Source organism: Mesoplodon densirostris, chromosome X (genome assembly GCF_025265405.1).
Source record: "Mesoplodon densirostris isolate mMesDen1 chromosome X, mMesDen1 primary haplotype, whole genome shotgun sequence".
Classification (NCBI taxonomy): Eukaryota; Metazoa; Chordata; class Mammalia; order Artiodactyla; family Ziphiidae; genus Mesoplodon; species Mesoplodon densirostris.
Window position 1 is genome coordinate 86888509 of NC_082681.1, and position 15227 is coordinate 86903735.

General features: G+C 36.8%; 1 protein-coding gene across 1 annotated transcript; it reads left to right on the forward strand.

The window, feature by feature from the left end:
- The first annotated feature begins 4004 nt into the window (after window positions 1-4004).
- On the forward strand, window positions 4005-6263 carry SPIN4 (spindlin family member 4). The gene has a single exon (XM_060087154.1). It carries the CDS (start codon window positions 4506-4508, stop codon window positions 5253-5255), a length of 750 nt encoding a protein of 249 aa, XP_059943137.1. The 5' UTR covers window positions 4005-4505; the 3' UTR covers window positions 5256-6263.
- Window positions 6264-15227: the final 8964 nt, after the last annotated feature.

A 15227-nucleotide genomic window follows, 5' to 3' on the forward strand; every position in this document is an offset into this window, starting at 1 on the left:
ATGAAGCAGCAAATGCTGGTGTAGAAGCTGCAGCAAGTTTTACAGAAGATCTAGCTAAGATAATCAACAAAGGTAGCTACACTAACTAAACAACAGATTTTCAATATAGACATAGTTGTCTTATATTGAAAGAAGATGCCCTCTATGACTTTCACACCTGAAGAGGAGAAGCTAATGTCTGACTTCAAAGATTCAAAGGACAGACTGACTCTCTTGTTAGGAACTAATGCAGCTGGTGACTTTAAGTTGCAGCCAATGTTCATTTACTATTCAGAAGACAAAGGTCCCTTTCAAAATATTACTGCTCGTTGGACAGGAATAAAGACGCAGATATAGAGAATGGACTTGAAGACACAGGGAGGGGGAAGGGTAAGCTGGAACAAAGTGAGAGAGTGGCATGGACTTATATATACAACCAAATGTAAAACAGATAGCTAGTTGGAAGCAGCCGCATAGCACAAGGAGATCAGCTCAGTGCTTTGTTATCACCAGGAGGGGTGGGATAGGGAGGGTGAGAGGGAGATACAAGAGGGAGGAGATATGGGGATATATGTATATGTATAGCTGATTCACTTTGTTATAAAGCAGAAACTAACGAGCCATTGTAAAGCAATTATACCTCAATAAAGATGTTAAAATAAATACTACTGGTCATTGACAATGCACCTAGTCACCCAGAGCTCTGATGGAGATGTACAATAAGATTAATGTTGTTTTCATGCCAGCGAACACAACATCTATTCTGCGGCCCATGGATCAAAGAATAATGTTGACACTCAAGTCTTATTATTTAAGAAATACATTTCATAAGGCTATAACTGCCATAGATAGTGATTCCTCTGATATCTGGGCAAAGCAAATTGAAAACCTTGTGGAAAGGATTCACCATTCTGGATGCAAGTTAAGTACATTCATAATTCATGGAAAGAGGTCAAAATATCAATGTTAACAGGAGTTTGGAAGAAGTTTATTCCAATTCTCATGGATGATTTTGAGTAGTTCAAGACTTCAGTGGAGGAATTAACTGCAGATGTGGTAGAAATAGCAAGAGAACTAGAATTAGAAGTGGAGCCTGAAGATGTGACTGAATTGGTACACTCTCATAATAAAACTTAAATGAATGAGGAGTTGTTTCTTATGGATGAGCAAAGAAAGTTGTTTCTGGTGATGGTATCTACTCCTGGTGAAAATGCTCTGAAGATTGCTGAAATGACAACAAAGGATTTAGAATATTACATAAACTTAATTGATAAAGGAGCAGCAGGTTTAAGAGGATTAACTCCAATTTTGAAAGAAGTTCTACTGTGGGTAAAATGCTATCAAATAGCATTGCATGATACAGAGAAATTTTTTGTGAAAAGAGTTAATGGATGCAGAGACTTCACTGTTGTCTTATTTTAAGAAATTGCCACACCACCCCAAACTTCACAGCCACCACCCTGATCAGTCAGCAGCCATAACAATGAGGCAAGATCCTCCACCAGCAAAAAGATTGTGACTTGTAAAGATCAGATAATGTTTAATACTTTTTAACAATAAAGTATTTTTAATTAAGGTATGTTGTATACCTCGGATTCTTAAACATAATGCTATTACACACACATTATCCTATAGTATAATGTAAACATAATATTTACATGCATTGAGAAACCAAAAAATTTGTGTGACTTCCTATATTGAAATATTCACTTTATTGCGGTGGTCTGAAACTGAACCCACAATATCTCCGAGGTATGACTATGTTGCATTTGATGGTGTTCTCCTTATCATTTTCAGACTTATAAACACATATTTATAGGATCAGTAATCTGGGTGTTTTGACGGGATAAATAAAGCTGCCCTAGGAGATTTTAAGTCACCAGAACTGCAGTCTTCAGAGGCTTGTATAAGACCACTTGTTTCAGTTTGGAGGATTTCTTTGGGTTGGAGCAGGGCAGTTGAAACCACTTATTTATTCATATAACAAATACTTATTGAGTACCTATTCTGAGTAAGGCAAGTGAGATAAAAGTCCTTTCTTGAATGTGTTTGTATTCTAGTGGGCAGACATACAAAGTAAACATTACATCTTAGTGTAGTGAGACTCATTGAATCCATAATGCTAGGGAGTGATTTAAACATCAGAATCATAGTTCTAGAGAAGGAAGGATACTGGAAATACTTTGTCTCTTCAGATTGCTTTGTAGGGCTGTGAGCAAGAATTCCATTAAAGTATATAACCAAAGAGCTTGAGTTAACTGTCCTGAATTTGTGTGCCTGGTAGGTGGTCTTCTCCCACCTGTCAATTGCTCTTCTAAGTAAAAATAACTTGGCACATCTTGGTTTGGGGAATTACTTGGGAGCATTATTTGTGGAACATAATGACATGACATTTACACATACCTTCTGACTTTCACTGTGTAGGTTGTATATATGTGTGAATATGTACACACCACTATGTAATTCTAAAGAGTTTAGAAGTACCTTTTAGTATATGTAGTTTTCTTGCTTACTTGAAATTGCTTCCTTGGAATTACTTTCTTATAATATAGTACTGGAGAGTTATCTCATCTCAAAAGCCTTTGGCCTGGGAAACATGGGGAATTGAAGGATCCACACATATTCTGCCCAATCAGCTATTAAATGGTATGAGGACTAGGTTTTTCTTTCCCTGCCTTGAAAGGTAATGTAATGTGGAGGCAGCCCGAATTGCTTCCTTGCACCTCTCTTCCCTGCTTTCCTACACTTCCAGAAGAATTAATGGCCTTTTTTACCCATGATGATATGAGCCTTTCTCTTCTCACCAGTATAGAGTGGAGGAGTGAGAATGAGGAGCCTAGACTTCCCTGGTTTATATTGCCATCTTGTAAGTAGGATACAGGAATAAAAGACATACAGACATTTTCATTTAATCTTGATAAGAGCCCTGTGACTTGAAGTAGGTGAAATTATGGATACTTTCTTTTCTATCTTTCATATTTTCCACATGAGCATGCAGTACATTTATAATCAGGAAGACTGCAAATATATACCACAAAAACCTTTTAATTTTTTTTCTCTACAAAATTGGAGCCACAATTTTGTTTCAATATCCTGCTTTCTCACACATTCTTCTTATCTCATATGTAGATCTCCATGTCATTAAATATTCTTTGAAAAAATGTTTTATACTAGCTCAATAAATCCATATATGAGAGTAAACTAATTTTATTTATCGTCATAGGCCTTTTAGGATAAAAAAGGAAGATCTATACAATGGAACATTATGGAACCGTTAAAAACCATGTTTTCAGAGTATTTAATAACTTTGGAAGATACTAATGATATGAATTTAAAAAGAAGTTATAAAGATGTGAAACCTGCTACCAATTTTGTAAACTACAAGCATAGATTTATTGAGATATCAAAACTGTTAACATTTTGCTGTATATCTAGATGTTAAGATTAAGATTAGTTTCGGTTTTTATTTCACTGAATTTCAGAAAATCTCCACAGTGTCAGTACATTTACTTTACATTCAGAAAAATATACGTATTAGAAAAGCATTACCGTGAGTGACCAGATAGAAGATAAAAAGAAAAGTTTGGATCAAGATGGTGGACTGTACACGGCATTTACTTATCCGGTCTCATAATCCTTAAACTGAAAAAAATAAATAAATTTTTGTATGTACAAACTCTGTGTATGTATGTGTTGAATATTTTTTAAAAAAGGTTTTGTGAGGAATTCCTGGAAGATAGAAAGCAGATGGAGAAGCTGTTGAGGAGGCTGGCGGGCGACAGACGGCCAGAGAGGAGTAAGGGAGCCGGCCAGTCTGGCTTGGGTTTGAGAGAAGCGGTCGGGGGGCGCGTGAGGAAATGAAGGAGTGAGCGCCTGTGACTGTGCGGACAGAACGCAGTGTGCACAGTAACCCGCCCAGCTGCTGCTGGCTGAGCGGAAGGCGGAATGGCGGGGGCGGGGCCGAGGCTCAGGCGGGCTCTGAGGGGTCGGGTTCCCGAAGCGGCAAAAACCCTGGCGCCAGAGCTAGGCCGAGCAGAGCAACATTGCTAAGCCGAGGCCGCGCGGACTTCTCAGAGACCCGCCGCCGCCCGCGACTTTGGCGCTGCAGCCATCGCTCTTATCCCTTTCCCGTCCTCTCCTTCTCCGTCGCCGTTCCGCAGCCGCAGCACCATCGATAACAGCTAAGTGATCAATTCGGGAGACTTAGGGTTGGGAGTCGGGGCGGGCGCAAGGCGCGGGCAGCACACGCAAGCCCGCCATCTCCTGCTGCAACTGCCACTGCTGCAGATACCTCTGCCGGGCGGGAGAGAAGAACACTGTCAAGAGGCCCCCGCTGTCCTAGTGCCCACGGTCAGAGTTAGAGCGTTTCTGCCTTGCCTTTGGGGAAGGGAGAAGGAGAACGGACAGGACAGGATCTTTCTGTTTTCGGAGATCACGAAAAAAGATCTCATACTGGATAGTGCTGACTTTTTGTCAGCTTAATCTAGTAAGTGGTAGCGTTGCTGAGCCTCCTTAAACCCCGAGCCATGTCGCCCCCAACAGTGCCTCCGATGGGCGTAGATGGTGTGTCCGCATACCTGATGAAGAAAAGGCACACCCACAGGAAACAGCGGCGCAAGCCCACTTTCCTCACCCGTAGGAACATTGTGGGCTGCCGCATTCAACACGGCTGGAAGGAAGGCAACGAGCCTGTGGAGCAGTGGAAGGGCACCGTGCTTGAGCAGGTTTCCGTGAAGCCCACTCTCTATATCATCAAATATGATGGCAAAGATAGTGTGTATGGACTAGAACTGCACCGAGATAAGAGAGTTTTAGCGCTAGAGATCCTTCCTGAGAGAGTGCCAACTCCTCGCATTGATTCGCGCCTGGCAGATTCCCTGATTGGCAAGGCAGTAGGTCATGTGTTTGAGGGTGAGCACGGTACGAAAGATGAATGGAAGGGCATGGTCCTAGCGCGAGCCCCCGTGATGGACACCTGGTTTTACATCACCTACGAGAAAGATCCAGTCCTTTATATGTACACGCTGCTGGATGACTACAAAGATGGTGACCTGCGCATCATTCCAGATTCCAACTACTATTTCCCTACAGCAGAACGGGAGCCTGGAGAAGTTGTCGACAGCCTTGTGGGCAAGCAGGTGGAGCACGCCAAAGATGATGGGTCCAAGAGAACCGGCATTTTCATCCATCAAGTGGTGGCCAAGCCATCTGTCTACTTCATTAAGTTTGATGATGATATTCACATTTATGTCTATGGTTTGGTGAAAACCCCCTAAATTCATTGTGCCATTGCAAAAGTTGTGGAACTATTAAATGTAAAGTATGTCGTGTGAACTTTTGAGAACAGTTTTGAAGACAGAGATTAAAGAATTTATTATTACTTATGGTGCCTCCAAATCTTACATTGACTAGTTCCACAGTTTTGCTCGAAGTATACTTTGGTACTTTTGATATTGCCTTGTTCTGTAATCAAAATTTTAAATCAGGTGCTAATAGAAAATTGAAAAGTTTTTGTAAAATTTGGAACAATGGAAAACTAGATAAAGAAAAATAAATGGTGTACACACGCTATATCCTCCACCTCCCCCCATTTCTTTCTTTGCCTTACCAATTTTTTTCTCCCCAGGTAAAATGTGTTAAGAACATAATGTATATCCTTCCATGTTTTCCCCATCCTCTTAAAGAAAGTTTGTTGTAGTCTTTTCTACGGAAACAGCAAGCCCCAGTATTTCTCTGTAATTGTTTCTCTCCCTTGACATATCCTTCTGATCAGTAGCTACAGATATCTCTCTCTTTCTCCCCCATTCCTCCCTCTCCATATGGTAGAAGACAGATGTCCATCTATACATTTTATTCATATTGGATACCTGATTGTATCATCACATTTATTAAATAAATCACCCATTTCCCCTCTCCCTCTATTTCTCCTTGTCTTCCTCCCTTCTCCTAACAGCTGCATACACAGTACATATTTATGTACGAAAATGGTACCATTTATGTACCATTCTATTATTGATGGTCTTTAAGTTTTCTCTTTTTTTTCCACCATAGCACTGCTACAATATTTATTTCTATAGGGTAGCTTCCCAGAAATGGGACTGCTAGGTAGGTGTTTATTTAATTTTAAGAGATATTACAAAATTACCATCTAAAATGAAAGTGCTCATTTTCCAGCATCCTCTCCAGCACTCTTTAATGTTTGCATATCTGAACAGTGAAAAATTACATAGTATTGTTTCTTTAATTGAAAAACTCAGTGAGATTTTTTGTTTTTTTACCATTTGGACATTTTTGTGATTTGCCAGTGCTTATCCTTTGCTCATTTATCTATTGAATCTTTGATCTTTTCCTTATAAATCTGTAGGAATTCTAACTATATTTACTATGTGGTGTGTATTCATCAGTTGTAGCCCATATGTGTTATGATTTTCTCCATTCTATCATTAATCTTGACTTTATTGATATCTTCTTTTTCTACTTTACAGTTTAAAAAAAAATTGATAGATTCCTCTCTGCTTTTTAGCTCTTTGGTTTCTTGTTTTTTTCAGCTGAATGCCCCCACCGCTAGTCATACAAATATTTACCTACATTTTTTTCTAAAAAAATTTATTAATTTTAAGCTTTAACTGTTTGATCCATCAGGAATTTACTTTTGTATATGGAGGTAGAGGTCCAAATATACATTTTGTTCATATTGGATACCTGATTATGCTATCACATTTATTAAATAAATCACCCATTTTCAAGTTCCTGAGCCAGTATCACATTGTTTTAATTGTCCTGGCTTGACCATAAACTTTGGACTCTGGTAAAGAAAGTCCCCTCTCATTAGTTTTGTTTTTGTTTTTGTTTTTTGTCTTTTCTTCTATTATATAATTTGTCTTTCATTCTTTCATGTAAAAATTGGAAGCATCCTTTCCATGTTTAAAAAAAATTGTGATGCCTTAGAATTGTATTACATTTCTGCATTTCTGTTTAGAGGGTTATTTTAATAATAATATTAATCTTTAATACTCGAGAATTTTGGTACATCATTAAATTTTTTTGGTTTTGTTTTTGTAATGTTCTATAGGTCCATCACATCTGATTAAATTTATCTCTAAATATTTTTACAGTTTGTGTCACATTTTGACATTTTGAATTGAGTATTTTTTCCTCCTCATTTATATTTTTGGCAATATAGACAAACTAGAGATTTTTTATTCCTTCTATTTTCAGCTTACTAAATACACTGAATTACACTGGGTTTTTAAAATAGAATGTTTTGGACTTTGTAGATATATAGTCATCTCACTTGCAAATAGAGATAATTTTATTTCTTATAATGTTAATATTTTTATTACATGATCTGGATTCTCCAAAACAATGTTGAATAATGATTATGACAGACATGCCTGTCTGGTTCTTAATTTTCGTAGAATTGTCTTTAGTGTTCCCTATTAATATGACATTTGCTGTTGGTTATTTGTAAATAGTCATTAACCATTAACATGTTTAGGGTATTTCTTCTATTTCTGTTTTGCATAGCATTATTACTAAAAGTGGCTCCTGAATTTTATCAAATGTCTTTTCAGCATCTATTGACAAAATAGTATAACCTTTTTTTTTTCCTTTAGTTTGTTGACACAGTGAATTAGAGTGGTAGATATTTGATGTTTTGAAACAAATTTGTGTTTCTGGAATAAATCTTACTTGGTCAAGGTGTAATAATCATTTGATACATTGATGGGTATAATTTACCAGTATTTTATTTAGTATTATTGCATTTACATTCCAAAGTGAAATTGTATTTTTCAAGTTTTGTTGTTAAAATTATGCTAGCTTTAAAAAATGAAATTGTGTGTTTTCAATCATTTTTCTGTGTTCTGGAACAGTTTAAATAGCATTAGAATTATTTGTTCTTTAAAAATTAGCTAGCAATGAGCTGTAAAAACAGGCTAATCCTGGTGACAATTTTGATGGTAGATCTTTAATCAGCTTTCTTATTTCTTCAATGGTAATTGGTTTATTCAAGCTTTCTATTAAAAAGGAATGTATATTCTCTGTGAAATACAAAATTGAAAGTTTTCTCTATTACCAAGCTTTTTGATTGTAGTATTCAGATGCTTTATGTCCTTGCATGTTGCATGTGTGTATGTCTTAGGTATGTTCAATTCTGAAAACATTGTTATAAAATCATCATCTATAACAGTTCTAAGTTCTCTTTGTATTTTTTTTATTTTGAAAAATTAAAACATAATATGGAAAGCATGAAAGATATAAAAAACGTCTGTTTACCTTCGCCCAAAATTAACAAATGTCAATATTTTGGCATATTTGCAAATTATAACATCTCCGTCCACTGCAGAGGCATGCACTATCATGAATTTAATGCAAATCTTGACTGTGCATTATATATATTTGCTGAAAATATAAACATAGTTGAAAATAGTATTGATTTTTTTGGTTTTAAAAAATTTCAACATGAAATTTTTATATTAAATATATATCGTGAAATTTCTTTTAGTTTTTATTGTAGGGAATCTTCTTTTTTTTTTTAATTGGGATGTGGATTGCAGCAACAAAAAAAACCCAATAACACTGACTTTAGAATGCAAGTTGCTGTTCTAGGTACTTTGCCACTCCTAACACTCAGGGAGGCTTCACCCTAACCACAGTATTGGCAACTGAAAGAAAAAGACAAAATTTCAGCTCTCAAGAAGGTTTTATCCTGGCTGTAGTGAGACAGATATCTACCACCAACCCCTGACCTCAAGACTAGAAATAGACCTTATGGTTTCCCATAATTTTGGAGTTATCCCACTTTCTGACACTCAGATTAGGGCTAGTGCCAATCCTGGCACTTTTTCTTTTTCTATTTTATTTTATTTTATTTTTTATTAATTTTTTTGTCATCTTTTTTTAAATTTTTTTTATTAGTTTCTGCTTTATAACAAAGTGAATCAGTCATATATATACATCCATTCCCACATCCCTTCCCTCATGCATCTCCCTCCCTCCCACCCTCCCCAACCCACCCCTCCAGGCGGTCACAAAGCACTGAGCTGATCTCCCCGTGCTCTGCGGCTGCTTCCCACTATCTATCTACCTCACGTTTGGGAGTGTATACATGTCCATGCCTCTCTTTCGCTTTGTAATAACTTACACTTCCCCCTCCCCATATCCTCAAGTCCATTCTCAAGTAGGTCTGTGTCTTGGTTCCCGTTTTACCCCTAGGTTCTTCATGATATATATTTTTTTAATTCCATATATATGTGTTAGCATACGGTATTTGTCTTTCTCTTTCTGACTTACTTCACTCTGTATGACAGACTCTAGGTCTATCCACCTCATTACAAATAGCTCAGTTTCGTTTCTTTTTATGGCTGAGTAATATTCCATTGTATATATGTGCCACATCTTCTTTATCCATTCATCCGATGATGGACACTTAGGTTGTTTCCAGCTCCGGGCTATTGTGAATAGAGCTGCAATGAACATTTTGGTACATGTCTATTTTTGAATTATGGTTTTCTCAGGGTATATGCCTAGTAGTGGGATTGCTGGATCATATGGTAGTTCTATTTTTAGTTTTTTAAGGAACCTCCATAGTGTTCTCCATAGTGGCTGTACCAATTCACATTCCCACCAGCAGTGCAAGAGTGTTCCCTTTTCTCCACAACCTCTCCAGCATTTATTGTTTCTAGATTTCTTGATGATGGCCATTCTGACTGGTGTGAAATGATATCTCATTGTAGTTTTGATTTGCATTTCTCTAATAATTAATGATTTTGAGCATTCTTTCATGTGTTTGTTGGCAGTCTGTATATCTTCTTTGGAGAAATGCCTATTTAAGTCTTCTGCCCATTTTTGGATTGGGTTGTTTGTTTTTTTGCTATTGAGCTTTATGAGCTGTTTATAAATTTTGGAGATTAATCCTTTGTCAGTTGCTTCATTTGCACATATTTTCTCCCATTCTGAGGATTCTCTTTTGGTCTTGTTTATGGTTTCCTTTGCTGTGCAAAAGCTTTGAAGTTTCATTAGGTCCCATTTGTTTATCTTTGTTTTCATTTCCATTTCTCTAGGAGGTGGGTCCAAAAGGATCTTGCTGTGATTTATGTCATAGAGTGTTCTGCCTATGTTTTCCTCTAAGAGTTTGATAGTTTCTGGCCTTACATTTAGGTCTTTAATCCATTTTGAGCTTATTTTTGTGTATGGTGTTAGGGAATGATCTAATCTCATACTTTTACATGTCCCTGTCCAGTTTTCCCAGCACCACTTATTGAGGAGGCTGTCCTTTCTCAATGTGATACACCATATTAACAAGTTGAAGGAGAAAAACCATATGATCATCTCAATAGATGCAGAGAAAGCTTTTGACAAAATTCAACACCGATTTATGATAAAAACCCTGCAGAAAGTAGGCATAGAGGGAACTTTCCTCAACATAATAAAGGCCATATATGACAAACCCACAGCCAACATTGTCCTCAATGGTGAAAAACTGAAACCATTTCCACTAAGGTCAGGAAAAAGACAAGGCTGCCCACTCTCACCACCCTTATTCAACCTAGTTTTGGAAGTTCTAGCCACAACAATCAGAGAAGAAAAGGAAATAAAAGGAATCCAAATTGGAAAAGAAGAAGTAAAGCTGTCACTCTTTGCAGATGACATGATACTATACATAGAGAATCCTAAAGATGCTACCAGAAAACTACTAGAGCTAATCAATGAATTTGGTAAAGTAGCAGGATACAAAATTAATGCACAAAAATTTCTGGCATTCCTGTACACTAATGATGAAAAATCTGATAATGAAATCAATAAAACACTCCCATTTACCATTGCAACAAAAAGAATAAAATATCTAGGAATAAACTTACCTAAGGAGACTAAAGACCTGTATGCAGAAAATTATAAGACACTGATGAAAGAAATTAAAGATGATACGAATAGATGGAGAGATATACCATGTTCCTGGATTGGAAGAATCAATATTGTGAAAATGAGTCTACTACCCAAAGCAATCTACAGATTCAATGCAATCCCTATCAAACTACCACTGGCATTTTTCACAGAACTAGAACAAAAAATTTCAAAATTTGTTTGGAAAAACAAAAGACCCCGAATAGCCAAAGCAATCTTGAGAACGAAAAACGGAGCTGGAGGAATCAGGCTCCCTGACTTCAGACTATACTACAAAGCTACAGTAATCAAGACAGTGTGGCACTTTTTTTTTAAACATCTTTACTGGAGTATAATTGCTTTACAATATTGGGATAGTTGCTGCTGTATAACAAAGTGAACCACCTATGTGTATACATGGATCCCCATATCACCTCCCTCTTGCATCTCACTCCCATCCTCTGTATAACACCCCTCTAGGTGATCACAAAGCACCGAGCTGATTTCCCTCTGCTATGCAGCGGCTTCCCACTAGCTATTTTACATTTGGTAGTGTATATATATACAAGCGATTCTCTCACTTTGTCACAGCTTACCCTTCCCCATCCCCATGTCCTCAAGTCCATTCTCTATGTCTTCGTCTTTATTCTGGTCCTGTCCCTAGATTCTTCAGAAACTTTAGTTTTTTTAGACTCCATGTATATGTGTTAGCATACAGTGTTTGTTTATCTCTTTCTGACTTACTTCACTCTGTATGACGGACTCTAGGTTCATCCACGTCACTACAAAAAACTCAATTTCGTTTCTTTTTATGTCTGAGTAATATCCCATTGATTATATGTGCCATATCTTCTTTATCCATTCACCTGTCGATGGGCACTTAGGTTGTTCCATGTCCTGGTTACTGTAAGTAGAGCTGCAATGAACATTGTGGTACATGACTCTTTTGGAACTGTGGCTTTCTCAAGGTATATGCCCAGTAGTGGGATTGATGGGTCATATGGTAGTTCTCTTTTTAGTTTTTTAAGGAACCTCCATACTGTTCTCCATAGTGGCTGTATCAATTTACATTCCCAACAACAGTGCAAGAGTGTTCCCTTTTCTCCACACCCTCTTCAGCATTTATTGTTTCTACATTTTTTGATGATGGCCATTCTGAATGTTGTGAGGTAATACGTCATTGTAGTTTTGATTTGCAATTATCTCAGGATTAGTGATGTTGATCATCTTTTCATGTGTTTGATGGCAATCTGTATATCTTTTTTGGGAAAATGTCTATTTAGGTCTTCTGCCCATTTTTGGATTTTTTTTTTTTTTTGATATTGAGCTGCACGAGCTGCTTGTAAATTTTGGTGATTAATCCTTTGTCAGTTGTTTCATTTGCAACTATTTTATCCCAGAGGGCTGTCTTTTCGTCTTATCTCTGGTTTCCTTTGTTGTGCAAAAGCTTTTAAGGTTCATTAGGTCCCATTTCTTTATTCTTATTTCCATTTTTCTAGGAGATGGGTCAAAAAGCATCTTCCTGTGATTTATGTCAAAGAGAGTTCTGCCTATCTTTTCCTCTAAGAGTTTTATACTGTCTATCCTTACATTTAGGTATGTAATCCATCTTGGGTTTATTTTTGTGTATGGTGTTAGGCAGTGTTCTAGGTTCATTCTTTTACATGTAGCTGTCCAGTTTTCCCAGCACCACTTATCAAAGAGGCTGTCTTTTCTCCATGGTATATTCTTGCATCTTTTATCAAAAATAAGGTGATCATATGTGCGTGGGTTTATCTCTGGACTTTCTATCCTGTTCCATTGATCTATATTTCTGTATTTGTGCCAGTACCATACTCTCTTAATTACTGTAGCTTTGTAGTATAGTCTGAAGTCTGGGAGCCTGATTCTTCCATCTCCGTTTTTAATTCTCAAGATTGCTTTGGCTACTCAGAGTCTTTTGTGTTTCCATACAAATTGTGAAATTTTTCGTTCTAGTTCTGAGAAAAATGCCATTGGTAGTTTGATAGGGATTGCTTTGAATCTGTAGATTGCTTTGGGTAATATAATTATTTTCCCAATGTTGATTCTTCCACTCCAAGAACATGGTATACCTCTCCATCTGTTCTTATCATCTTTAATTTCTTTCATCAGTGTCATAATTTTCTTCATACAGGTCATTTGTCTCCTTAGGTATGTTTATTCCTAGATATTTTATTCTTTCCATCGCAATGGTAAGTAGGAGTCTTTCCTTAATTTCTCTTTCAGATTTATCATCATTAGTGTATAGGGATGCAAGAGATTTCTGTGCATTGATTTTGTATCCTGCCATTTACCAAATTCATTGATTAGCTCGAGTAGTTTTCTGGTAGCATCTTTAGGAATCTCTATGTATAGGATCATGTCATCTGCAAACATTGACAGCTTTATTTCTTCTTTTCCAATTTGGATTTCTTTTTCTTCTCTGATTGCTGTGGCTAAAACTTCAAAAACTATGTTGAATAAGAGTGGTGAGAGTAGACCACCTTGTCTTGTTCCTGATCTTAGTGGAAATGGTTTCACTTTTTCACCATAGATAACAATGTTGACTGTGGGTTTGTCATATATGTCCTTTATTATGTTGAGATAAGTTCCCTCTATGCCTGCTTTCTGGAGGGTTTTTATCATAAATGGGTCTTGAATTTTTTTCTTTTTTTTATTAGTTTCTGCTTTATAACAGAGTGAATCAGTCATACATATACATCTGTTCCCACATCCCTTCCCTCATGCATCTCCCTCCCTCCCTCCCTCCCCATCCCACCCCTCCAGGCGGTCACAAAGCACCGAGCTGATCTCCCTGTGCTCTGCGGCTGCTTCCCACTATCTATCTACCTTACGTTTGGTAGTCAAAAGCTTTTTCTTCATGGATTGGGATGAGCCAAAGTATTTTCTCCTTCAATTTTTTAATATGGTTTATCACATATATTGATTTGCATATATTGAAGAATCCTTGTGTTCCTGGAATAAACCCCACTTGATCATGGTGTATGATCCTTTTAATGTGCTGTTGGATTCTGTTTGATAGTATTCGGTTGAGGATTTTTGCATCTCTTTTCATCAGTGATATTAGCCTGTAGTTTTCTTTCTTTGTGACATCTTTGCCTGGCTTTGGTATCAGAGTGATTGTGGCCTTGTAGAATGAGTTTGGGTGTGTTCCTCCCTCTGCTATATTTTGGAAGTGTTTGAGAAGGATAGGTGTTAGCTCTTCTCTCAATGTTTGATAGAATTCGCCTGTGAAGCCATCTGGTCCTAGGCTTTTGTTTGTTGGAACATTTCTAATCACAGTTTCAATTTCAGTGCTTGTGATTGGTCTGTTTGTATTTTCTATTTCTTTCTGATTCAGTCTCAGAAAGTTGTGCTTTTCTAAGAATTTGTCAATTTCTTCCAGGTTGTCCATTCTATTGGCATATAGTTGCTTGTACTGATCTCTCATGATCCTATGTGTTTCTGGAGTGTTAGTTGTTACTTCTCCTTTTTCATTTCTAATTCTATTAATTTGAGTCTTCTCTCTTTTGTTCTTGATGAGTCTGGCTAATGGTTTATGAATTTGTTTATCTTTTCTAAGTACCTGGTTTTAGTTTTATTCATCTTTACTGTTGTTTCCTTCATTTATTTCTGATCTGATCTTTATGATTTCTTTCCTTCTGCTAACTTTGTGGGGTTTTGTTCTTGTTTCTCTAATTGGTACAGTTGTAAGGATAGGTTGTTTATTTGAGTCGTTTCTTGTTTCTTGAGGTAGGAGTGTATTGCTATAAACTTCCCTCTTAGAACTGCTTTTGCTGCATCCCGTAGGTTTTGGGTTATGGTCTGTGTATTTTCATTTGTTTCTCGGTATTTTTTGTTTTCCTCATTGATTTGTTCAGTAGTCTCTTGTTTATTATGTAGTGTATTGTTAGCCTCCATGTGTTTTTTTTTTTTACAGACTTTTTCCTGTAATTGATAACTAGTCTCAAAGCATTGTTGTGGGAAACAATATTTGACACAATTTCTAATTTCTTAAATTTACCAAGGCTTGTTTTGTGACCCAAGATATGATCTACCCTGGAGAATATTCCATGAGCACTTGAGAAGAAAGTGTATTTTGTTGTTTCTGAATGGGATGCCCTATAAATATCAATTAAGTCCATCTTTTTTAATATGTCATTTAAAGCTTGTGTTTCCTTATTTATTTTCATTTTGGATGAACTGTCCATTGTTGAAAGTGAGGTTTTAGAGTACCCTACTATGATTGTGTTACTGTCAATTTCCCCTTTCATGGCTGTTAGCATTTGCATTATGCATTGAGGTGCTCCTGTGTTGGGTGCATAAATATTTGCAATTGTTATATATTCTTCTTGGATTTTTCC

What these genes read in the sequence shown, in the direction of transcription:
- SPIN4 (XM_060087154.1), top strand. Translation starts at nt 4,506, where the DNA reads ATGTCGCCCCCAACAGTGCCTCCGATGGGCGTAGATGGTGTGTCCGCA.